This window comes from Camelus bactrianus, chromosome 10, assembly GCF_048773025.1.
Source record: "Camelus bactrianus isolate YW-2024 breed Bactrian camel chromosome 10, ASM4877302v1, whole genome shotgun sequence".
Classification (NCBI taxonomy): domain Eukaryota; kingdom Metazoa; phylum Chordata; class Mammalia; order Artiodactyla; family Camelidae; genus Camelus; species Camelus bactrianus.
In genome coordinates this window covers 716,211-741,962 of record NC_133548.1, presented here as the reverse complement: position 1 = coordinate 741,962, position 25,752 = coordinate 716,211, and the positions used below count along the sequence as shown (strand labels likewise).

The following is a 25,752-nucleotide window of genomic DNA, read 5'->3' as shown; positions in this document are numbered from 1 at the left end:
CCGGGGTCGGAGGGGCCCTTCAGCAGGGGCAGGGCCAGCCCACAGGGTCTGACAGGGTCGCCGAGGCCAACGACACCCCCAGCATTCCAAGTCACACGTGTGGTGTGGGACATGGCCTCGACCTTCATGACCCTGAGTGGCCCTGTGCCCAGGCCCAGACCTGCATCCAGCTGCTGACCCTGGTGTCCCCCGAGTGCAACGTGTCCCGGGAGCCATTCCTGCTGAGCTGCCAGGAGGACATGGCCGTGTGCGCCCAGCCGGGCCAGCAGGACTGCGCCTGCGCCACGCTGTCTGAGTACTCGCGGCAGTGCAGCATGGCCGGCCAGCCTGTCAACAGCTGGCGCGGCCCTGACCTCTGCTGTGAGTCCTGCAGATGGCGCGGGGCAGGGTCCCAAACACTGTGTTCCAGATCCTCCTTTGCCCACTCCATCCAGGAGACAGAGAAGCCCTGCGGGGAGGGGGGCTGGCCACATCCTGGGCCAGGGAGGGCTGGGTGGTGGGGCCCTGGGCCACCCCAGCCCCTCTCACCGGGGCGGCCACGGGCCTGTAGCCGTGGGCCAGTGCCCGGCCACCCAGGTGTACCAGGAGTGCGGCGAGACCTGCATTCGGACCTGCTCCAACCCCCAGCACAGCTGCTCCAGCTTCTGTACCTTTGGCTGCTTCTGCCCAGAAGGTGAGGGCAGCCACTCTCCCAGGACCCTCAAAATGAGCCCAGAGGCAGAGCGTCAGCCCCTGTACCACCCAGAGGCCTGGAGCCAGGACCTACTCTCCCCAGTAGAGAGACATTGCTGGGACTTGCCCCGGGGAGGGCTTGGCCGCCACTGCTCCCAACTGCCCAGGGGCTGTTCTGTGGGGAGCAAGGGGGTGGGCAGAGGCAGGGATTGAGCTGGACAGGGCCTGCCGCCCACCAGGCGCAGCACTCAGCACCAGGAGGGCGGGAGGCTGCCAGGCCGGTGGGGCTGAAGGTGGAGGCTCTCCTGGGGTGGTCTGCAGGACAGGCTGGGGCAGGCTGCCCAGCAGGAGGGAAGCCCCAGGAAGCCTCTCTCCTGCAGGTACGGTTCTGGATGACATCTCTGCAAACCACACCTGCCTGCCCGTCTCCCAGTGCCCCTGCGTGCTCAGTGGGGTGGTCTACGCCCCCGGGGAGGTTACAACAGCCGCCTGCCAGACCTGGTGAGTGCAGGGCACCTAGGGGGGCATGTAGGCAGGACAGGACAGAAGAGCCAGAGGCGGGGCAGCCTCAGCCCTGGGGGCCGGCTGGGTCATGCCTCCCTGCCCGCAGCCGGTGCTCCGGGGGCCACTGGGAGTGTGCGGAGCAGTCCTGTCCCAGGCGCTGCGCCCTGGAGGGAGGCTCCTTTGTCACCACGTTCGATGCCAGGCCCTACCGCTTCCACGGCACCTGCACCTACATCCTCCTCCAGGTAGGACGCAGCCTCCACCTGGGGGCCCGCCGCGGGGCAGGGGGCCCGCCATGAGCACCCCGGGCCCTCTGTGCTGAGCTGTCCCTCCTCCCAGAGCCCCCAGCTGCCCGACGGGGGCTCACTCATGGCCGTGTACGACAAGTCTGGGTACTCGCACTCGGAGACCTCCCTGGTCGCCGTCATCTACCTGTCCAACCAGGTGAGGCCACCTCGCCCTGCAGCTGTGGCGCCCACCCCAGATCCCCAGGCAGATGGGTCCCAGCTCCTGCTTCACCCTGCCTGGCCTCCCCCACTCACGGCCCCCCTGACTCAGGCCTCCCTCCCTCCAGGACAAGATCGTCATTTCTCAGGACGAGGTGGTCACCAACCACGGGGACACCAAGTGGCTGCCGTACAAGACTCGTAAGTCCTCAGCCCCCACCTGGCCCTGGGGCCTCACTGAGTGGGTCCCAAAGCAGGCCCCCTGCTGAGCCCCCTGTACCCTCAGGCAATATCACGGTCTTCAGGCAGTCCTCCACCCACGTCCAGATGGTCACCACCTTCGGGCTGGAACTGGTGATCCAGCTCTGGCCCGTGTTCCAGGTGTATGTCACTGTTGGGCCCCAATTCAGAGGCCAGACCAGAGGTGAGCCCCTCCTCCATCTGCCCCGTGTCGGCCCAGCTGCTCTGTCCCCACCCCGGATTTCGGAGGAGGAGGGCCCAGCAGAGCCTCATGCTGACCCAGCACAACCAGCGCTCTGGGCCCCAGGCCAGTTCTATCTGGCCCTCCCACGGGTGTCGCAGTGCTGGCCCCTTGCACTGGGCGGGGTTCAGGAGTAAGGGCTTTTGTAGAGTGTGGGGCAGGACAGGGGCACAGACCGGCCCACCCTCACGTCTGGCCGGCCCAGGGCTCTGTGGAAACTTCAACGGGGACACGACGGACGACTTCACGACCAGCATGGGCATCGCTGAGGGCACTGCCTCGGTCTTCGTGGACTCCTGGCGAGCAGGGAACTGCCCGGCCGCGCTTGAGCGTGAGACTGACCCCTGCTCCATGAGCCAACTCAACAGTGGGTGTCGCTCAGGGGCTGGGGGGAAGGGGTGGGCAGGAACCCCGGGCGGGCGGCTGACTCACGCCGGCCTGTATCCCAGAGGTGTGTGCGGAGACCCACTGTGCAGTGCTGGTGAAGGAGGGCTCAGTGTTTGAGAAGTGCCATGCCACTGTGGACCCCAAGCCCTTCCACAAGGTGGGTAGGCCCGTGGGCAGCAGGGGCGTCACAGGGCTGCACCCTCAGGGGTCTTGGCCGGGCAGGAGGGTGGGTGCCCACAGCCACTGTCTGCCCGCAGAGGTGCGTGTACCAGGCCTGCAACTACGAGGAGACCTTCCCACACATCTGCGCCGCCCTGGGCGACTACGCCCTCGCCTGCGCCTCACGGGGCGTCCTGCTCCAGGGCTGGAGGAGCAGCGTGGACAACTGCAGTGCGTGCGGGCAGGGGGCGTGCGGGCTGGGCAGGTGGGCGGGTGGCTGGGGACCACCTCCTCGAGGGCCTGACTCCGGGTCCCCTGCAGCCACCCCCTGCACGGGCAATCAGACTTTCAGCTACGACAGCCGGGCATGTGACCGCACGTGCCTCTCACTGTCCGACCGCGAGGTCGAGTGCCACCCTAGCGCCGTGCCGGTGGACGGCTGCAACTGCCCCGAGGGCACCTACCTGAACCACAAGACTGAGTGTGTGCGCAAGTCCCAGTGCCCCTGCCTCCTGGACAACTCCAAGTTCATCCTGGCCGACCAGTCCACCATGGTCAATGGCGTCATCTGGTGAGCAAGGGGGTCGGGCGGCCACCCGCCTGCAGCCCAGCCCAGGGCGGCACACTCACACGGCCTCTCTCCCGCAGCCACTGCTCCAACGGGCGCCTGAGCTGCCGGGCCCAGCCTCAGATGCTCTTGGGTGCGTAGCCGGGGCCGAGGCTCGAGGAGCTGGACTGCGGGCACCGGCTCTTCTGCTCCTACCTCACCCCGGGCCCTGTGTCTCTGCAGCAACCTGCTCGGCCCCCAAGACATTCCAGTCCTGCAGCCAGTCCTCCGAGGACAAATTTGGGGCTGCCTGCGCCCCCACCTGTCAGATGTTGGCCACTGGCACCCCCTGTGTAAGGCTGGGCAGAGGGAGGGGATGAGAGCCTTCCCCGGAGGGCGATCCCCACCTCCTGCGGACGCCATGGGGAGACTTGGGTGGGACAGTCCCACGGTGGACACCCCCAGAGCCTCTCCATGACCCACAGAGTGTTTCCACACACCCCGCAGGAAAGGGGGCCATGCCCCATCTCCACCGTCCCACGATGAGTGTGACTGGCAGCCTGGCCACCATGCTGCTCATCTGTGGGGCTCCCCGAGGACTGTGGGCCAGGGGCCCCGGCCAGCTTGGGGAGGGGACAGAGTAGCCCAGCCACGACGCAGAGGCACTGGACCAGTCCCTCAGGGAGGGGCAGCTCTGCTAAGAGAGGCCCAGAGCAGACTGGCTGCAGGGAGCAGGTCTGGCAAGAATGCTGGGGGCGTCTCAGAAGGGCCCAGCTGGGGCAGCAGCCAGCAGGGCCGCCCACCCTCCTCCCTGCAGGTGCCCACCAAGTGTGAGGCCGGCTGTGTCTGTGCCAAGGGGCTCTACGAGAACGCCAGCGGGCAGTGTGTGCCCCCCGAGGATTGCCCGTGCGAGTTTGCAGGCGCCTCCTACCCCCGCGGTGCAGAGCTCCATACCGGCTGTAGGAGCTGGTGAGCCGCCACCCCACCCGCAGACCCTGGTGGCCCAACTGTTCTCAAGTCTTAGGGGCGGGGGCGGGCAGGGGCCCCTGCTAACCCACTGTGGTCAGGGCCCCGCAGGGGTGCGTGTGCCGGGGTCCACCCAGAGCCCTGACACAGCCCACCTGTCCCACAGCACCTGCTCCGGGGGGACATGGGCGTGCCAGCAGAGCAGCCACTGCCCGTCCACCTGCACCCTCTACGGGGAGGGCCACGTAGTCACTTTCGATGGGCAGCGTTTCGTGTTCGATGGCAACTGCGAGTACATCCTGGCCACAGTGAGTGCCGGCCTGGGCATGGGGTGTGGGGCGCAGGGCCAATGATTGCCGGCCTGGGCATGGGGTGTGGGGCGTGGGGTGCAGGGCCACAGTGAGTGCCGGCCTGGGCGTGGGGCAGAGGGTCCTCATCCTATTCTATGCCCTGTTCCCACAGGATGGCTGTAGTGCCAACGACTCACAGCCCACCTTCAAGATCCTGACAGAGAACGTCGTGTGTGGGAAGTCAGGCGTCACCTGCTCGCGGGCTGTCACGGTCCTCCTGGGGGTGAGTGTGTGGGGCCTCCCCAACTTCCTGGGGGTCCAGGGCCTGGCCGCTCTGGGCCTTTGCCACCCTCTGCCCAGGCCTTCTAGTCCCCACAGGGGCAGCAGTGTGCCCCGGAGACGGACGGCCACGCAGAGGGGAGGGATTCTGCCACAAGCCCCCTCCCAGCCCTCGGGACAGTTTCCAGGGCGTTCTGAAACCCGCCAAAGGCAGGCTCTAGCGGGAGGCCCCTGGCCCAGAGCGAGCTGAGCCGTGGAGCGCTCAGACGGCAAGGCGGAGCCCAGCGGCATTTAGTGGCCGCCCAGGACCTGGGCGGGCAGCTGGTGATGGCCGCGCCCCACAGGGCCTGTCCATCGTGCTGGCAGACAGGAACTACACGGTCAGCGGGGAGGACCCCGGCGTGCGCTTCCAGGTGAAGGCCGGCTCCTTGTACCTGGTGCTGGATGCCACCGTCGGCACCGCCTACAACCTGACCCTCATCTGGAACAAGCACATGACCCTCTTCATCAAGATCGCACGTGCCTCCCAGGTATTCGCCGCCCCCGCCCCGTGGCCGGGGTTGAGGGCTGAGCCGCCCACTGACAGCCGCCCCCGCAGGACGCCTTATGTGGCCTGTGCGGCAACTACAACGGGAACATGAAGGACGACTTCGAGACCCGAAGCAAGTATGTGGCATCCAGCGAGCTAGAGTTCGTGAACTCCTGGAAGGAGAGCCCGCTGTGCGGGGACGCCACGCGGGCCGTGGACCCCTGCAGCCTCAACACCTTCCGCCGCTCCTGGGCCGAGCGCAAGTGCGCCATCATCAATAGCCAGACCTTCGCCGCCTGCCACAGCCAGGTGAGCCCTGCACACCCGGCCTGGTGTGGGCCTCGCCTCGCGGCAGCGTGGCTCCAGACCCAGCGGTCAGGAGAGCGGCCCCAAGGACCAGGCGCAGACCCCGCCCGGGCCACGAGCGCCCCGCATGCGGGCAGCTGACGCTGAGGGCCGGCTCCCCCAGGTGTACCGCCTGCCCTACTATGAGGCCTGCGTGCGTGACACGTGTGGGTGTGACACCGGCGGAGACTGCGAGTGCCTGTGCGACGCCGTGGCCGCCTACGCCAAGGCCTGCGTGGACAAGGGCGTGTGCGTGGACTGGAGGTCCCCAGACTTCTGCCGTGAGTGTCCCACTCCTGCCCACAGGCCACCCAGGGGCCAGGCGGGTGGCGGGCTGTGCCCCCCAGAGAGACTCCACAGGGGGACCCTGAGCCTTCCGGGCCCATGTGCGGGCTCCCTGGCTGGCCCTGCCAGTTGATGGTGCCCTTCCTCCCAGCTGTCTACTGCGACTTCTACAACACCCACGTGCAGGTGGGCGGCGAGTACCAGTACGTCCATGAGGCTAACTGTACGTGGCACTACCAGCCGTGCCTCTGCCCCACGTGGCCGCAGGGCTTCCCAGGCACCAACATCGAAGGTACTGGTGCAGAGGAGATGGGAAGAGGGAACAGCCTGGAGTCATCAGGACCCCAGCGGGCGGGAGGTGGGGGAAGCTGCATCAGAGGGACGGAGAGGGGAGGGACCAGGCCTGGGGAACGGGGCTTCCGGCTGCGGGCATTGAGGTCCCGCCGTGCTCTGCACCCCCACCCCCAGGCTGCTACAACTGCTCTCAGGACGAGTACTTTGACCAAGATGAAGGAACATGTGTGCCGTGCAGTAAGCTCGGGACTGCCTGACAGCCCCCCAGGGCCCCCCAGCTCTGGCACAGAGCTCCCAGCCCACCAGCACCTCCACTCCCCAGGGCTCTGCCCTGGGTGCTGAGACTCCCAGAGACTAGGGCTACCAGAGACAGGGGAAAGGACTGAGCCCCCTCCCCTTCCCCGCTTCCCAAACATCCACTCCCCCAGCCTCCAGCTTCAGGGCAGACCCGGGCCCTGCCAGCCTGCTGGGGTGTATGCGTGCAGAGCAGGGGTCTCCTTGGAACTCAGCAACAGGTGGCCTGGTGGGCGATGGACACCACCTGCAGCTACCTTCGGGCTACAGCCCTGGCTGGCCCCTCCACTCCCTGGCAGGCCCATCAATGCAGAGGTAGGGCGATGGGGAGGAGGGGAGCAGGGATTAGGGGTCCAGGCACTTCTGCAGTAGCTCCATCTCTCTGGTCCTCTGCCTCTGGGGACACACCTGAAGGCCCTGAAGGGCCCAGGCAGGTGGGGGCAGGGAGCGGGGCAGGGGGCAGGGCACCGCTCCTGACCACCGCTCCTCTTGCAGTGCCGCCGCCTACCACGCCGCTGCCCACAACAGGTGATTGCATACATACTAGGTGCCAAGGTGAAGCAGGCTTTCCCCCCGGGGCTCTTCCCTGTTCTGCTGGACAGCCCCCAGCCAGCCCGGCCTGTGGCCGTCAGCCCAGGGGGAGCAGCAGCCGGGCCAGCGGGTGTGGGGCAGGGCAAGGAGCGTAACTGGGCTGTCCCTGGGGCTGCACCGCCTGCGGGAACGGCCACTGCTGACCAGAAAGCCAGACAGGAGGGGCACGGCAGGTCCCACGGTGGCCCTACTGCAGAGCCACTGAGCACGGCAGGACACAGAGGTGACAGCCTGCCCTGCTGGGACTGAAGCTGCCCTCTGAGAGCCACTAGCTCAGTGCCTCCTGCCCAGCCCGTGTGGCCTGGGGGCCCAACAGGCTAGAGAGGGGTTCCTCCCAAAGGCTGTGCTGGGCCAGCCCCTCACCCCACACTAACAGCACAACTACCCGACTCAGGCCTTCCTACCACGGCCACCAGGCCCACCACGACCATGCCCAGCACCACCGGTCTCAACTCCACTAGACCCTCGTCAAGCTCCCCAGACACACCTGAGGCTCCCATCCAGACCTCCAGCCTCCCATCCACACCAATGGCCACAGCCAGAGCCACAGCCCTCTCCTCCATACACACAGGGACAGCCCCCACCACCCGGAAAGGGCCAACACACTCCGTGGGAGGTAAGGCCCCAGGGTAGAGCTGCACCATGGGAGAGGGGCCCTGCAAGAGGGGTCACAGGGGATGTTCCGGACACTGTTTCCTGCAGTGTCGCCCAGAACCACCTCTGCTATCACCACACGGGCCACATCGGCGCCAGCACCGACGGCAACCGCAAGGACAACAGCCACAGGACCCACAGTGACCCAGGCCACAACGCAGCCCACAGCCTCCTCCATCACTGCAGCCACACAGTCCACAGCACGGTCCACAGTGCGCACAACAGCACTGCCAACCCCAGCGATGTCAAGGACCTCCACAGGGCTGCCCTCGAGTAAGCACGTGCCCACTCTGGGTCCCTGCAGGGGGCCATAGCAGAGCAGCCCCGACACCCAGCCTAAGCTGTCTGGGGATGCATGGCAAACACACAGGCTGGGCTCGGCAAAACAGAGGGGGACAGCTCTCCTCCACAAGCACGCTCCTCGCACACACCTCCAGCACCAACACAGCCCGGGTGGTCCACGGGCCCCATGGGGGCAAGGGCTGCCAACAGCATGCTACCCAAGTGCAGGCCCCAGCGCTCAGCCTGGGCCACAAACCTCTGGTCCCCCAGACCCAAGGCAAGAACAGAAGCCCTGTCCCCAGGTCAGTGGCCGGGGTACCATCCAAAGAAGGCTGCACTGAGAATCAGGCTGAGGGGACAACAGCCACCCAGGAATGCAGGAAGGGGCCCCGAAAATCACCACTACCAGCTGACATGCAACAAGGAATGAGGAAGGATGACTGGGGGGTCACGGGGAACGTGAGTCATCAAGAAAACTCTCAGACCCATCCAGGTACGGCCAAAAGCGAAAAGTGAGCAGGACACAACAAAAGTGAGGGTGGCCCACAGAGCACAGCGCACCACAGCGACACAGGTATCTGACCAACACTATTTCTACAGCGTCCTCAACCCACGGATGGACCAGCGAAACGGCAAACACCGGGGACACACGGCACACGGAACGCCCGCAACCAGAAGACAGCACGACAGGCGAAACAACACCGCACACCAACCTGATAACCACATCGACAACACCCAGAGCCGAGACATCCACGGGCCCCAACAAGCAACCCCCATCGCAGGCGCCGACACGCACGCCCACACCCACGCCCACACACGAGGACATGCCCACTACACCACACACGTCCCTCACCACACACTTGACCCACACGGTCCCTGTGCCCACCACCTCCCACACTTCACCTCCACCCACGGAAACATCCTTCCAGACCACCACCATCTTCCCGACTCCGTCAATGCCACTGACCCTTCCCATCCATCTGTCAACGTCTGCCACCTCCCCGGGGACCCCAACCTCTCACCACGCTCCCAGAACCACATACACACACTCTTCGTCCTCCACCACACCGCCCACAGGCACCACACTGACATCTACCCCCCTGAAGACCACGGGAACGGCACCAATACCCACAGCCCCGCCACTCACCACCATCACGACTGGGACCACCCACGGCCCCACCTCACTCAGCACAGCCAAAACCTCCACTTTCCCTGTATCACACTCGCCTTCCACTCTCCATCCTCCAAACACGTCCACACCATACACCACCAGCTCCCCCTCCACCACCAGCAGTGGCACTGGGACTAGCATGACGCACAGCGTCACCACCATGGCCTCACCCACGCACACCAGCTCACACACCTCGCTCACCACACACTCCAAGCCCACGGTCCCTGTGCCCACCACCTCCCACACTACACCTCCACCCACGGAAACATCCTTCTTCACCACCACCATCTTCCCGACTCCGTCAATGCCACTGACCCTTCCCATCCATCTCTCAACGTCTGCCACATCTCCGGGGACCCCAACCTCTTACCAAGCTGCCACAAGCAGCGACACCAACTCTACCTTTTCCACACTACCGTCAACAGACACCCTACTGACATCGACAAGCCTCCAGATATCGGGCACAGCATCCACACCCACAGCCCCGCCACTCACCACCATCACGACTGAGACGACCCACGGCCACACCTCACTCAGCACAGCCAAAACCTCCACTTCCCCTGTATCACACTCGCCTTCCACTCTCCATCCTCCAAACACATCCACATCTCACACCACCAGCTCCCCCTCCACCACCAGCAGAGGCACCGGGACACCCATGACGCACAGCATCACCACCACGGTCTCACCCACACCCACCAGCTCCCACACCTCGCTCACAACACACTCCACCCGTACGATCCCTGTGCCCACCACCTCCCACACTACACCTCCACCCACGGAAACATCCTTCCGGACCACCACCATCTTCCCGACTCCATCACTGCCACAGACCCTTCCCATCCATCTGTCAACATCAGCCACCTCCCTGGGGACTCCAACCTCTCACCACGCTCCCAGAACCACATACACACACTCTTCGTCCTCCACCACACCGCCAACAGGCACCACACTGACATCTACTACTGTCAACACCTCGGGAACGGCACCCACACCTACAGCCCCACCACTCACCACCATCACGGCTGGGACCACCCACGGCCCCACCTCACTCAGCACAGCCAAAACCTCCACTTTCCCTGTATCACACTCGCCTTCCACTCTCCATCCTCCAAACACGTCCACACCACTCAACACCAGCTCCCCCTCCACCACCAGCAGAGGCACTGGGACCCCCGTTACCCTTATCGTCACCACCACGGCCTCACCCACACCCACCAGCTCCCACACCTCGCTCACAACACACTCCAAGCCCACGGTCCCTGTGCCCACCACCTCCCACACTACACCTCCACCCACGGAAACATCCTTCCGGACCACCACTGACTTCCACACTCCGTCAATGCCACTGACCCTTCCCATCCATCTGTCAACGTCTGCCACCTCCCCGGGGACAGCAACCTCTCACCAAGCTGCCACAACCAGTGACACCCACTCTACCTCTTCCACTGCACCGTCAACAGACACCCTACTGACATCGACACGCCTCCAGACATCGGGCACAGCACCCACACCCACAGCCCCGCCACTCACCACCATCACGACTGAGACGACCCACGGCCACACCTCACTCAGCACAGCCAAAACCTCCACTTCCCCTGTATCACACTCGCCTTCCACTCTCCATCCTCCAAACACATCCACATCTCACACCACCAGCTCCCCCTCCACCACGAGCAGAGGCACTGGGACCCCCGTTACCCTTATCGTCACCACCACGGCCTCACCCACACCCACCACCTCCCACACCTCACTCACAACACACTCCACCCCCAAGGTCCCTGTGCCCACCACCTCCCACACTACACCTCCACCCACGGAAACATCCTTCCGGACCACCACCATCTTCCCGACTCTATCACTGCCACAGACCCTTCCCATCCATCTGTCAACATCAGCCACCTCCCTGGGGACTCCAACCTCTCACCACGCTCCCAGAACCACATACACACACTCTTCGTCCTCCACCACACCGCCAACAGGCACCACACTGACATCTACTACTGTCAACACCTCGGGAACGGCACCCACACCTACGGCCCCACCACTCACCACCATCACGGCTGGGACCACCCACGGCCACACCTCACTCAGCACAGCCAAAACCTCCACTTCCCCTGTATCACACTCGCCTTCCACTCTCCATCCTCCAAACACGTCCACACCATACACCACCAGCTCCCCCTCCACCACCAGCAGAGGCACTGGGACCCCCGTTACCCTTATCGTCACCACCACGGCCTCACCCACACCCACCAGCTCCCACACCTCGCTCACAACACACTCCAAGCCCACGGTCCCTGTGCCCACCACCTCCCACACTACACCTCCACCCACGGAAACATCCTTCCGGACCACCACTGACTTCCACACTCCGTCAATGCCACTGACCCTTCCCATCCATCTGTCAACGTCTGCCACCTCCCCGGGGACAGCAACCTCTCACCAAGCTGCCACAACCAGTGACACCCACTCTACCTCTTCCACTGCACCGTCAACAGACACCCTACTGACATCGACACGCCTCCAGACATCGGGCACAGCACCCACACCCACAGCCCCGCCACTCACCACCATCACGACTGAGACGACCCACGGCCACACCTCACTCAGCACAGCCAAAACCTCCACTTCCCCTGTATCACACTCGCCTTCCACTCTCCATCCTCCAAACACATCCACATCTCACACCACCAGCTCCCCCTCCACCACGAGCAGAGGCACTGGGACCCCCGTTACCCTTATCGTCACCACCACGGCCTCACCCACACCCACCACCTCCCACACCTCACTCACAACACACTCCACCCCCAAGGTCCCTGTGCCCACCACCTCCCACACTACACCTCCACCCACGGAAACATCCTTCCAGACCACAACCATCTTCCCGACTCCATCACTGCCACAGACCCTTCCCAACCATCAGTCAACATCAGCCACCTCCCTGGGGACTCCAACCTCTCACCACGCTCCCAGAACCACATACACACACTCTTCGTCCTCCACCGCACCGCCAACAGGCACCACACTGACATCTACTACTGTCAACACCTCGGGAACGGCACCCACACCTACGGCCCCACCACTCACCACCATCACGACTGGGACCACCCACGGCCCCACCTCACTCAGCACAGCCAAAACCTCCACTTTCCCTGTATCACACTCGCCTTCCACTCTCCATCCTCCAAACACGTCCACACCATACACCACCAGCTCCCCCTCCACCACCAGCAGAGGCACTGGGACCCCCGTTACCCTTATCGTCACCACCACGGCCTCACCCACACCCACCAGCTCCCACATCTCGCTCACAACACACTCCAAGCCCACGGTCCCTGTGCCCACCACCTCCCACACTACACCTCCACCCACGGAAACATCCTTCCGGACCACCACTGACTTCCACACTCCGTCAATGCCACTGACCCTTCCCATCCATCTGTCAACATCAGCCACCTCCCTGGGGACTCCAACCTCTCACCACGCTCCCAGAACCACATACACACACTCTTCGTCCTCCACCACACCGCCAACAGGCACCACACTGACATCTACTACTGTCAACACCTCGGGAACGGCACCCACACCTACGGCCCCACCACTCACCACCATCACGACTGGGACCACCCACGGCCCCACCTCACTCAGCACAGCCAAAACCTCCACTTCCCCTGTATCACACTCGCCTTCCACTCTCCATCCTCCAAACACGTCCACACCACTCACCACCAGCTCCCCCTCCACCACCAGCAGAGGCACTGGGACCCCCGTTACCCTTATCGTCACCACCACGGCCTCACCCACACCCACCAGCTCCCACACCTCGCTCACAACACACTCCAAGCCCACGGTCCCTGTGCCCACCACCTCCCACACTACACCTCCACCCACGGAAACATCTTTCCGGACCACCCCAATCTTCCTGACTCGGTCCCTGCCACTGACCCATCCCATCCTTGTGTCAATGTCTGCCACCTCCCTGGGGACGCCAATGTCTCACCATGCTCCCAGAACCACTGATGCCCACTCTTCATCCTCCATCACACCGCCACCAGGCACCACACTGACATCTACTACCCTGAATACCTCGGGCTCGGCACCCACACCCACGGCCCCACCGCTCACCACCATCACGTCTGGGACCACCCACGGCCACACCTCACTCAGTACAGCCAAAACCTCCACTTCCCCTGTATCACACTCGCCTTCCACTCTCCATCCTCCAAATACATCCACACCACACACCACCAGCTCCCCCTCCACCACCAGCAGAGGCACCGGGACACCCATGACGCACAGCATCACCACCACGGTCTCACCCACACCCACCAGCTCCCACACCTCGCTCACAACACACTCCACCCGTACGATCCCTGTGCCCACCACCTCCCACACTACACCTCCACCCACGGAAACATCCTTCCGGACCACCACCATCTTCCCGACTCCATCACTGCCACAGACCCTTCCCATCCATCTGTCAACATCAGCCACCTCCCTGGGGTCTCCAACCTCTCACCACGCTCCCAGAACCACATACACACACTCTTCGTCCTCCACCACACCGCCAACAGGCACCACACTGACATCTACTACTGTCAACACCTCGGGAACGGCACCCACACCTACGGCCCCACCACTCACCACCATCACGACTGGGACCACCCACGGCCCCAGCTCACTCAGCACAGCCAAAACCTCCACTTCCCCTGTGTCACACTCGCCTTCCACTCTCCATCCTCCAAACACGTCCACACCATACACCACCAGCTCCCCCTCCACCACCAGCAGAGGCACTGGGACCCCCGTTACCCTTATCGTCACCACCACGGCCTCAGCCACACCCACCACCTCCCACACCTCACTCACAACACACTCCACCCCCAAGGTCCCTGTGCCCACCACCTCCCACACTACACCTCCACCCACGGAAACTTCTTTCCGGACCACCACCATCTTCCCGACTCCGTCACTGCCACTGACCCTTCCCATCCATCTGTCAACGTCTGCCACCTCCCCGGGGACCCCAACCTCTCACCAAGCTCCCAGAACCACATACACCCACTCTTCGTCCTCCACCACACCGCCAACAGGCACCACACTGACATCTACTACTGTCAACACCTCGGGAACGGCACCCACACCTACGGCCCCACCACTCACCACCATCACGACTGGGACCACCCACGGCCCCAGCTCACTCAGCACAGCCAAAACCTCCACTTCCCCTGTATCACACTCGCCTTCCACTCTCCATCCTCCAAACACGTCCACACCACACACCACCAGCTCCCCCTCCACCACCAGCAGAGGCACTGGGACCCCCGTTACCCTTATCGTCACCACCACGGCCTCACCCACACCCACCACCTCCCACACCTCGCTCACAACACTCTCCACCCCCACGGTCCCTGTGCCCACCACCTCCCACACTACACCTCCACCCACAGATACATCTTTCCGGACCACCCCAATCTTCCTGACTCGGTCCCTGCCACTGACCCATCCCATCCTTGTGTCAATGTCTGCCACCTCCCTGGGGACGCCAATGTCTCACCATGCTCCCAGAACCACTGATGCCCACTCTTCATCCTCCATCACACCGCCACCAGGCACCACACTGACATCTACTACCCTGAATACCTCGGGCTCGGCACCCACACCCACGGCCCCACCGCTCACCACCATCACGTCTGGGACCACCCACGGCCCCAGCACTCTCAGCACAGCCAAAACCTCCACTTCCCCTGTATCACACTCGCCTTCCACTCTCCATCCTCCAAACACATCCACACCACACACCACCATCTCCCCCTCCACCACCAGCAGAGGCACTGGGACCCCCATGATGCACAGTGTCACCACCACGGCCGCAGCGACGCCCACCAGCTCACACACCTCACTCACCACACACTCCACCCCCACGGTCCCTGTGCCCACCACCTCCCACACTTCACCTCCACCCATGAAAACATCCTTCCAGACCACCACCATCTTCCCGAGTCCGTCACTGCCAGTGACCCATCCCATCCGTGTGTCAACGTTTGCCCCCTCCTCGGGGACCCCAACGTCTCACCATGCTCCCAGAACCACTGATGGCCACTCATCGTCCTCCACCACACCGCCAACAGGCACCACACTGACATCTACTACCCCGAAGACCTCGGGCACGGCACCCACACCCACGGCCCCGCCACTCACCACCATCATAACTGAGACCACCCACGGCCACACCTCACTCAGTACAGCCAAAACCTCCACTTCCCCTGTATCACACTCGCCTTCCACTCTCCATCCTCCAAATACATCCACACCACACACCACCAGCTCCCCCTCCACCACCAGCAGAGGCACCGGGACACCCATGACGCACAGCATCACCACCACGGTCTCACCCACACCCACCAGCTCCCACACCTCGCTCACAACACACTCCACCCGTACGATCCCTGTGCCCACCACCTCCCACACTACACCTCCACCCACGGAAACATCCTTCCGGACCACCACCATCTTCCCGACTCCATCACTGCCACAGACCCTTCCCATCCATCTGTCAACATCAGCCACCTCCCTGGGGTCTCCAACCTCTCACCACGCTCCCAGAACCACATACACCCACTCTTCGTCCTCCACCACACCGCCAACAGGCACCACACTGACATCTACTACTGTCAACACCTCGGGAACGGCACCCACACCTACGGCCCCACCACTCACCACCATCACGACTGGGACCACCCACGGCCCCAGCTCACTCAGCACAGCCAAAACCTCCACTTCCCCTGTATCACACTCGCCTTCCACTCTCCATCCTCCAAACACGTCCACACCATACACCACCAGCTCCCCCTCCACCACCAGCAGAGGCACTGGGACCCCCGTTACCCTTATCGTCACCACCACGGCCTCAGCCACACCCACCACCTCCCACACCTCACTCACAACACACTCCACCCCCAAGGTCCCTGTGCCCACCACCTCCCACACTACACCTCCACCCACGGAAACTTCTTTCCGGACCACCACCATCTTCCCGACTCCGTCACTGCCACTGACCCTTCCCATCCATCTGTCAACGTCTGCCACCTCCCCGGGGACCCCAACCTCTCACCAAGCTCCCAGAACCACATACACCCACTCTTCGTCCTCCACCACACCGCCAACAGGCACCACACTGACATCTACTACTGTCAACACCTCGGGAACGGCACCCACACCTACGGCCCCACCACTCACCACCATCACGACTGGGACCACCCACGGCCCCAGCTCACTCAGCACAGCCAAAACCTCCACTTCCCCTGTATCACACTCGCCTTCCACTCTCCATCCTCCAAACACGTCCACACCACACACCACCAGCTCCCCCTCCACCACCAGCAGAGGCACTGGGACCCCCGTTACCCTTATCGTCACCACCACGGCCTCACCGACACCCACCACCTCCCACACCTCGCTCACAACACTCTCCACCCCCACGGTCCCTGTGCCCACCACCTCCCACACTACACCTCCACCCACAGAAACATCTTTCCGGACCACCCCAATCTTCCTGACTCGGTCCCTGCCACTGACCCATCCCATCCTTGTGTCAATGTCTGCCACCTCCCTGGGGACGCCAATGTCTCACCATGCTCCCAGAACCACTGATGCCCACTCTTCATCCTCCATCACACCGCCACCAGGCACCACACTGACATCTACTACCCTGAATACCTCGGGCTCGGCACCCACACCCACGGCCCCACCGCTCACCACCATCACGTCTGGGACCACCCACGGCCACACCTCACTCAGTACAGCCAAAACCTCCACTTCCCCTGTATCACACTCGCCTTCCACTCTCCATCCTCCAAATACATCCACACCACACACCACCAGCTCCCCCTCCACCACCAGCAGAGGCACCGGGACACCCATGACGCACAGCATCACCACCACGGTCTCACCCACACCCACCAGCTCCCACACCTCGCTCACAACACACTCCACCCGTACGATCCCTGTGCCCACCACCTCCCACACTACACCTCCACCCACGGAAACATCCTTCCGGACCACCACCATCTTCCCGACTCCATCACTGCCACAGACCCTTCCCATCCATCTGTCAACATCAGCCACCTCCCTGGGGTCTCCAACCTCTCACCACGCTCCCAGAACCACATACACACACTCTTCGTCCTCCACCACACCGCCAACAGGCACCACACTGACATCTACTACTGTCAACACCTCGGGAACGGCACCCACACCTACGGCCCCACCACTCACCACCATCACGACTGGGACCACCCACGGCCCCAGCTCACTCAGCACAGCCAAAACCTCCACTTCCCCTGTGTCACACTCGCCTTCCACTCTCCATCCTCCAAACACGTCCACACCATACACCACCAGCTCCCCCTCCACCACCAGCAGAGGCACTGGGACCCCCGTTACCCTTATCGTCACCACCACGGCCTCAGCCACACCCACCACCTCCCACACCTCACTCACAACACACTCCACCCCCAAGGTCCCTGTGCCCACCACCTCCCACACTACACCTCCACCCACGGAAACTTCTTTCCGGACCACCACCATCTTCCCGACTCCGTCACTGCCACTGACCCTTCCCATCCATCTGTCAACGTCTGCCACCTCCCCGGGGACCCCAACCTCTCACCAAGCTCCCAGAACCACATACACCCACTCTTCGTCCTCCACCACACCGCCAACAGGCACCACACTGACATCTACTACTGTCAACACCTCGGGAACGGCACCCACACCTACGGCCCCACCACTCACCACCATCACGACTGGGACCACCCACGGCCCCAGCTCACTCAGCACAGCCAAAACCTCCACTTCCCCTGTATCACACTCGCCTTCCACTCTCCATCCTCCAAACACGTCCACACCACACACCACCAGCTCCCCCTCCACCACCAGCAGAGGCACTGGGACCCCCGTTACCCTTATCGTCACCACCACGGCCTCACCCACACCCACCACCTCCCACACCTCGCTCACAACACTCTCCACCCCCACGGTCCCTGTGCCCACCACCTCCCACACTACACCTCCACCCACAGAAACATCTTTCCGGACCACCCCAATCTTCCTGACTCGGTCCCTGCCACTGACCCATCCCATCCTTGTGTCAATGTCTGCCACCTCCCTGGGGACGCCAATGTCTCACCATGCTCCCAGAACCACTGATGCCCACTCTTCATCCTCCATCACACCGCCACCAGGCACCACACTGACATCTACTACCCTGAATACCTCGGGCTCGGCACCCACACCCACGGCCCCACCGCTCACCACCATCACGTCTGGGACCACCCACGGCCCCAGCACTCTCAGCACAGCCAAAACCTCCACTTCCCCTGTATCACACTCGCCTTCCACTCTCCATCCTCCAAACACATCCACACCACACACCACCATCTCCCCCTCCACCACCAGCAGAGGCACTGGGACCCCCATGATGCACAGTGTCACCACCACGGCCGCAGCGACGCCCACCAGCTCACACACCTCACTCACCACACACTCCACCCCCACGGTCCCTGTGCCCACCACCTCCCACACTTCACCTCCACCCATGAAAACATCCTTCCAGACCACCACCATCTTCCCGAGTCCGTCACTGCCAGTGACCCATCCCATCCGTGTGTCAACGTTTGCCCCCTCCTCGGGGACCCCAACGTCTCACCATGCTCCCAGAACCACTGATGGCCACTCATCGTCCTCCACCACACCGCCAACAGGCACCACACTGACATCTACTACCCCGAAGACCTCGGGCACGGCACCCACACCCACGGCCCCGCCACTCACCACCATCATAACTGAGACCACCCACGGCCACACCTCACTCAGTACAGCCAAAACCTCCACTTCCCCTGTATCACACTCGCCTTCCACTCTCCATCCTCCAAATACATCCACACCACACACCACCAGCTCCCCCTCCACCACCAGCAGAGGCACCGGGACACCCATGACGCACAGCATCACCACCACGGTCTCACCCACACCCACCAGCTCCCACACCTCGCTCACAACACACTCCACCCGTACGATCCCTGTGCCCACCACCTCCCACACTACACCTCCACCCACGGAAACATCCTTCCGGACCACCACCATCTTCCCGACTCCATCACTGCCACAGACCCTTCCCATCCATCTGTCAACATCAGCCACCTCCCTGGGGTCTCCAACCTCTCACCACGCTCCCAGAACCACATACACCCACTCTTCGTCCTCCACCACACCGCCAACAGGCACCACACTGACATCTACTACTGTCAACACCTCGGGAACGGCACCCACACCTACGGCCCCACCACTCACCACCATCACGACTGGGACCACCCACGGCCCCACCTCACTCAGCACAGCCAAAACCTCCACTTCCCCTGTATCACACTCGCCTTCCACTCTCCATCCTCCAAACACGTCCACACCATACACCACCAGCTCCCCCTCCACCACCAGCAGAGGCACTGGGACCCCCGTTACCCTTATCGTCACCACCACGGCCTCAGCCACACCCACCACCTCCCACACCTCACTCACAACACACTCCACCCCCAAGGTCCCTGTGCCCACCACCTCCCACACTACACCTCCACCCACGGAAACTTCTTTCCGGACCACCACCATCTTCCCGACTCCGTCACTGCCACTGACCCTTCCCATCCATCTGTCAACGTCTGCCACCTCCCCGGGGACCCCAACCTCTCACCAAGCTCCCAGAACCACATACACCCACTCTTCGTCCTCCACCACACCGCCAACAGGCACCACACTGACATCTACTACTGTCAACACCTCGGGAACGGCACCCACACCTACGGCCCCACCACTCACCACCATCACGACTGGGACCACCCACGGCCCCAGCTCACTCAGCACAGCCAAAACCTCCACTTCCCCTGTATCACACTCGCCTTCCACTCTCCATCCTCCAAACACGTCCACACCACACACCACCAGCTCCCCCTCCACCACCAGCAGAGGCACTGGGACCCCCGTTACCCTTATCGTCACCACCACGGCCTCACCCACACCCACCACCTCCCACACCTCGCTCACAACACTCTCCACCCCCACGGTCCCTGTGCCCACCACCTCCCACACTACACCTCCACCCACAGAAACATCTTTCCGGACCACCCCAATCTTCCTGACTCGGTCCCTGCCACTGACCCATCCCATCCTTGTGTCAATGTCTGCCACCTCCCTGGGGACGCCAATGTCTCACCATGCTCCCAGAACCACTGATGCCCACTCTTCATCCTCCATCACACCGCCACCAGGCACCACACTGACATCTACTACCCTGAATACCTCGGGCTCGGCACCCACACCCACGGCCCCACCGCTCACCACCATCACGTCTGGGACCACCCACGGCCCCAGCACTCTCAGCACAGCCAAAACCTCCACTTCCCCTGTATCACACTCGCCTTCCACTCTCCATCCTCCAAACACATCCACACCACACACCACCATCTCCCCCTCCACCACCAGCAGAGGCACTGGGACCCCCATGATGCACAGTGTCACCACCACGGCCGCAGCGACGCCCACCAGCTCACACACCTCACTCACCACACACTCCACCCCCACGGTCCCTGTGCCCACCACCTCCCACACTTCACCTCCACCCATGAAAACATCCTTCCAGACCACCACCATCTTCCCGAGTCCGTCACTGCCAGTGACCCATCCCATCCGTGTGTCAACGTTTGCCCCCTCCTCGGGGACCCCAACGTCTCACCATGCTCCCAGAACCACTGATGGCCACTCATCGTCCTCCACCACACCGCCAACAGGCACCACACTGACATCTACTACCCCGAAGACCTCGGGCACGGCACCCACACCCACGGCCCCGCCACTCACCACCATCATAACTGAGACCACCCACGGCCACACCTCACTCAGTACAGCCAAAACCTCCACTTCCCCTGTATCACACTCGCCTTCCACTCTCCATCCTCCAAATACATCCACACCACACACCACCAGCTCCCCCTCCACCACCAGCAGAGGCACCGGGACACCCATGACGCACAGCATCACCACCACGGTCTCACCCACACCCACCAGCTCCCACACCTCGCTCACCACACACTCCACCCCCACGGTCCCTGTGCCCACCACCTCCCACACTACACCTCCACCCACGGAAACATCCTTCCGGACCACCACCATCTTCCCGACTCCATCACTGCCACAGACCCTTCCCATCCATCTGTCAACATCAGCCACCTCCCTGGGGTCTCCAACCTCTCACCACGCTCCCAGAACCACATACACCCACTCTTCGTCCTCCACCACACCGCCAACAGGCACCACACTGACATCTACTACTGTCAACACCTCGGGAACGGCACCCACACCTACGGCCCCACCACTCACCACCATCACGACTGGGACCACCCACGGCCCCACCTCACTCAGCACAGCCAAAACCTCCACTTCCCCTGTATCACACTCGCCTTCCACTCTCCATCCTCCAAACACGTCCACACCATACACCACCAGCTCCCCCTCCACCACCAGCAGAGGCACTGGGACCCCCGTTACCCTTATCGTCACCACCACGGCCTCAGCCACACCCACCACCTCCCACACCTCACTCACAACACACTCCACCCCCAAGGTCCCTGTGCCCACCACCTCCCACACTACACCTCCACCCACGGAAACTTCTTTCCGGACCACCACCATCTTCCCGACTCCGTCACTGCCACTGACCCTTCCCATCCATCTGTCAACGTCTGCCACCTCCCCGGGGACCCCAACCTCTCACCAAGCTCCCAGAACCACATACACCCACTCTTCGTCCTCCACCACACCGCCAACAGGCACCACACTGACATCTACTACTGTCAACACCTCGGGAACGGCACCCACACCTACGGCCCCACCACTCACCACCATCACGACTGGGACCACCCACGGCCCCAGCTCACTCAGCACAGCCAAAACCTCCACTTCCCCTGTATCACACTCGCCTTCCACTCTCCATCCTCCAAACACGTCCACACCACACACCACCAGCTCCCCCTCCACCACCAGCAGAGGCACTGGGACCCCCGTTACCCTTATCGTCACCACCACGGCCTCACCCACACCCACCACCTCCCACACCTCGCTCACAACACTCTCCACCCCCACGGTCCCTGTGCCCACCACCTCCCACACTACACCTCCACCCACAGAAACATCTTTCCGGACCACCCCAATCTTCCTGACTCGGTCCCTGCCACTGACCCATCCCATCCTTGTGTCAATGTCTGCCACCTCCCTGGGGACGCCAATGTCTCACCATGCTCCCAGAACCACTGATGCCCACTCTTCATCCTCCATCACACCGCCACCAGGCACCACACTGACATCTACTACCCTGAATACCTCGGGCTCGGCACCCACACCCACGGCCCCACCGCTCACCACCATCACGTCTGGGACCACCCACGGCCCCAGCACTCTCAGCACAGCCAAAACCTCCACTTCCCCTGTATCACACTCGCCTTCCACTCTCCATCCTCCAAACACATCCACACCACACACCACCATCTCCCCCTCCACCACTAGCAGAGGCACTGGGACCCCCATGATGCACAGTGTCACCACCACGGCCGCAGCGACGCCCACCAGCTCACACACCTCACTCACCACACACTCCACCCCCACGGTCCCTGTGCCCACCACCTCCCACACTTCACCTCCACCCATGAAAACATCCTTCCAGACCACCACCATCTTCCCGAGTCCGTCACTGCCAGTGACCCATCCCATCCGTGTGTCAACGTTTGCCCCCTCCTCGGGGACCCCAACGTCTCACCATGCTCCCAGAACCACTGATGGCCACTCATCGTCCTCCACCACACCGCCAACAGGCACCACACTGACATCTACTACCCCGAAGACCTCGGGCACGGCACCCACACCCACGGCCCCGCCACTCACCACCATCATAACTGAGACCACCCACGGCCACACCTCACTCAGTACAGCCAAAACCTCCACTTCCCCTGTATCACACTCGCCTTCCACTCTCCATCCTCCAAATACATCCACACCACACACCACCAGCTCCACCTCCACCACCAGCAGAGGTACTGGTACCCCCATGATGCACAGTGTCACCACTACGGCCGCAGCGACGCCCACCAGCTCACACACCTCGTTCACCACACACTCCACCCCCACGGTCCCTGTGCCCACCACCTCCCACACTACACCTCCAGCCACGGAAACATCCTTCCGGACCACCACCACCTTCCCGACTCCGTCACTGCCACTGACTCTTCCCATTCACGTGTCAACATCTGCCACCTCCCCAGGAACACCAAGTACTCACCGAGTTAATTCCACCACACCACTAAGTCATTCTTCTCCCTCTCCTCTCAGCTCTAGCTTGAACCCTGCCTTATCTTCTCCAACGTCCCCGAAGTCAAGCCCTACCTCTTGGTCCACGTCTGCAACTGTGTTTAATTCTCCACGTTCCTCATCTTCCTCATCTAACACCTCCCCTCACCTCTTCCCGTACACTCCTTCCTCTTTCACTCCTCACGTTTCATCAGACACGTCTCCTTCCTTCATATCATCTTTGCCTCCATCTTCCGCAGGCTCCCCCACAAGTACTTCCGGTCCCCACAGTGCCTCTTCCCCTGGACCCCAGAGCACATCAAGCACAGCCTCTCAGTCCAGTGTCTCCTTTTCCCCTTACACCTCCACTCGTGTCCCGTCCTCTCCCTTCACTTCCACTTCTCCCCTGCGCAGCACAACCCTTCCCTCAGCCTCACCCACCCTGTCCCTTGTCCCCAATTCCACCACCATAGTCTTTCTGTCCACCGCTCAGACCACGGCCAGCACCCCTGCCTCCCCGACTGCGTCCTCTCAGTCCACTACATCACAATTCACCTCTCTTACCACTGATGCCCCTATACATGGCCTCGTGTCTTCCACGCTGGGGGTGACAGCTGTACCAAGTTCCCCAGCCACCAACCTCACCACCAGACCACCCAGCACTACTGGGCTGCTGACCACTCTATTCCTGACCAGCTCCATCACTGAGCCTGGAAGCTCCTACTTCCCCACTGCCACGTCCTTTCCCACTGAGAGCCACCCTGCCTCCTCTCTCATCACGTCTCTACCCAGCTCCCTTGGTAAGTCGTGTCTCTGCCGCCACCTCGTGACCTCGAGTGTGTGCTTCCTCTCGTCCTTTCTCTCCGCTCTCGCTGACAGTTAGGTCAGGAATGCAGGTCCAGTGCAGTTCCTGCCTCTTCCTGTCCCCTCAAGCTTTCTGGTGAGAAACGGCTATAGCCTCTGCTCCACCTGCTGTCCCCCATCGCACTCCACCAGCTGCCGACAGAAGCTGGCCCAGCCTCTCCAGCAGGCACGGACCCTTCTTCCCCCTAAAGTCTTCACTTCCCCTGCCTGGGGATGGCCGTGCAGTGCAGAGCACTGAGACAGCTTGGGGTCACTCGCAGCAGTGGGTGCCCACCCTGACTTCTACGTGGTCCCAATGTGCTCTTGGGGTCACTCTAGGTCGCTGAGGTCCAGGGCCTCAGCTGTGTCCCGGGGTGCATGGGACGGACAGGGCCCAGCAGCAGCACAACCACGCCTCCTCCACCCACCCCCGGCCGTCCTGTGTGCTGCCCCCACAGCCCTGGGGCCCCCTCAGGCTTTCTGGACCAGGTTCTAGCTACTTTCTCCCCACTGCTCTGGGCATTTCTCCAGACTGGCCAAAATGGGTGCCTGGCTTTCCACGGGTGGCCCCCCCTCCCGCCTCTGGGCCTGTACATCTGTCCCGTACCTGGCTCGTGTGTGCTCTCCGACAGTCCCCGCTGCGGCACTGGCCTCCCTCTGAGGGGAGCTCAGCAGCAGCCTCCCAGGACTACCCTCCCCTGTGCTTCTGCCACCGCAACCCTCCCTCAGGTTGCTGAAAGGAGGGGCATGCCTCACTCCGGACGATGCCGGGGTTCCCACTGGGACCAGTGGCCAGGGCTCCACGCTCCAGCACCTGCCCGGGTCTCCATGCTACCGCCTCCTCCTCCTCCCCTCTGCCTTCCTGCCCCCAGGCCTGCTGGGCATACTTGGTTCTCGAGGGACACCCCTCCCCTGTCTTCCGAGTGTCCCCTCCATGGCACCCATCCCCCAGTAGGATGATCTGCCACCGTAGGACAGTGTTGAAAAGAAACACATTCTCTCATGGGACCAGGGCTGGGTGCGGGTGGCCCACAAGGAGGGACCCAGGAAGTGAGATGAGGGAGCAGGAGGGGAGAGCAGGAGAGAGGAGAGCTGGAGGCAACACCACCTGCAGGCAAGCACCCAGAGCCCCGCCCCTGCCAGGCCTCCCATCTCTGCCTTCAGCAGAAAAGCAGGGTAAGCAGGGCTCAAGGCCATGGGGGGCCTTGTGTGGGGGCGATGGGACAGCAGGACAGACAATTCAGTCTGCACAGGAACTCCTCGCAGCTTTGCACTCGAGGTCCACAGTGGCAGCTCCTAACGGCGACACTGCTTGGCCAGCCACCAGGGCCCCTGAGACAGC

General features: G+C 62.8%; 1 protein-coding gene across 3 annotated transcripts in view; it reads left to right on the top strand.

Moving 5' to 3' along the window:
- MUC6 (mucin 6, oligomeric mucus/gel-forming) overlaps positions 1-25,752 on the top strand; it is a 31,946-nt gene that overhangs the window by 4,504 nt on the left and 1,690 nt on the right. The window contains exons 7-31 of one of the 3 annotated variants that reach the window (XM_074371339.1): positions 153-360; positions 551-673; positions 1,053-1,173; positions 1,283-1,421; positions 1,516-1,620; positions 1,751-1,823; positions 1,909-2,046; positions 2,309-2,470; positions 2,553-2,647; positions 2,748-2,880; positions 2,971-3,220; positions 3,298-3,350; positions 3,440-3,549; positions 4,014-4,165; positions 4,329-4,470; positions 4,625-4,735; positions 5,076-5,261; positions 5,330-5,569; positions 5,730-5,886; positions 6,042-6,182; positions 6,359-6,421; positions 6,974-7,006; positions 7,641-7,685; positions 7,772-7,996; positions 8,606-24,367. In XM_074371339.1, the coding sequence (XP_074227440.1) occupies positions 153-360; positions 551-673; positions 1,053-1,173; positions 1,283-1,421; positions 1,516-1,620; positions 1,751-1,823; positions 1,909-2,046; positions 2,309-2,470; positions 2,553-2,647; positions 2,748-2,880; positions 2,971-3,220; positions 3,298-3,350; positions 3,440-3,549; positions 4,014-4,165; positions 4,329-4,470; positions 4,625-4,735; positions 5,076-5,261; positions 5,330-5,569; positions 5,730-5,886; positions 6,042-6,182; positions 6,359-6,421; positions 6,974-7,006; positions 7,641-7,685; positions 7,772-7,996; positions 8,606-24,367 (18,967 nt within the window). Of the gene's footprint in view, positions 1-152; positions 361-550; positions 674-1,052; positions 1,174-1,282; positions 1,422-1,515; positions 1,621-1,750; positions 1,824-1,908; positions 2,047-2,308; positions 2,471-2,552; positions 2,648-2,747; positions 2,881-2,970; positions 3,221-3,297; positions 3,351-3,439; positions 3,550-4,013; positions 4,166-4,328; positions 4,471-4,624; positions 4,736-5,075; positions 5,262-5,329; positions 5,570-5,729; positions 5,887-6,041; positions 6,183-6,358; positions 6,422-6,973; positions 7,007-7,463; positions 7,686-7,771; positions 7,997-8,605; positions 24,368-25,752 lie in introns of all 3 variants that reach the window. The other 2 variants (XM_045517199.2, XM_074371340.1) reach the window with 2 other exon arrangements.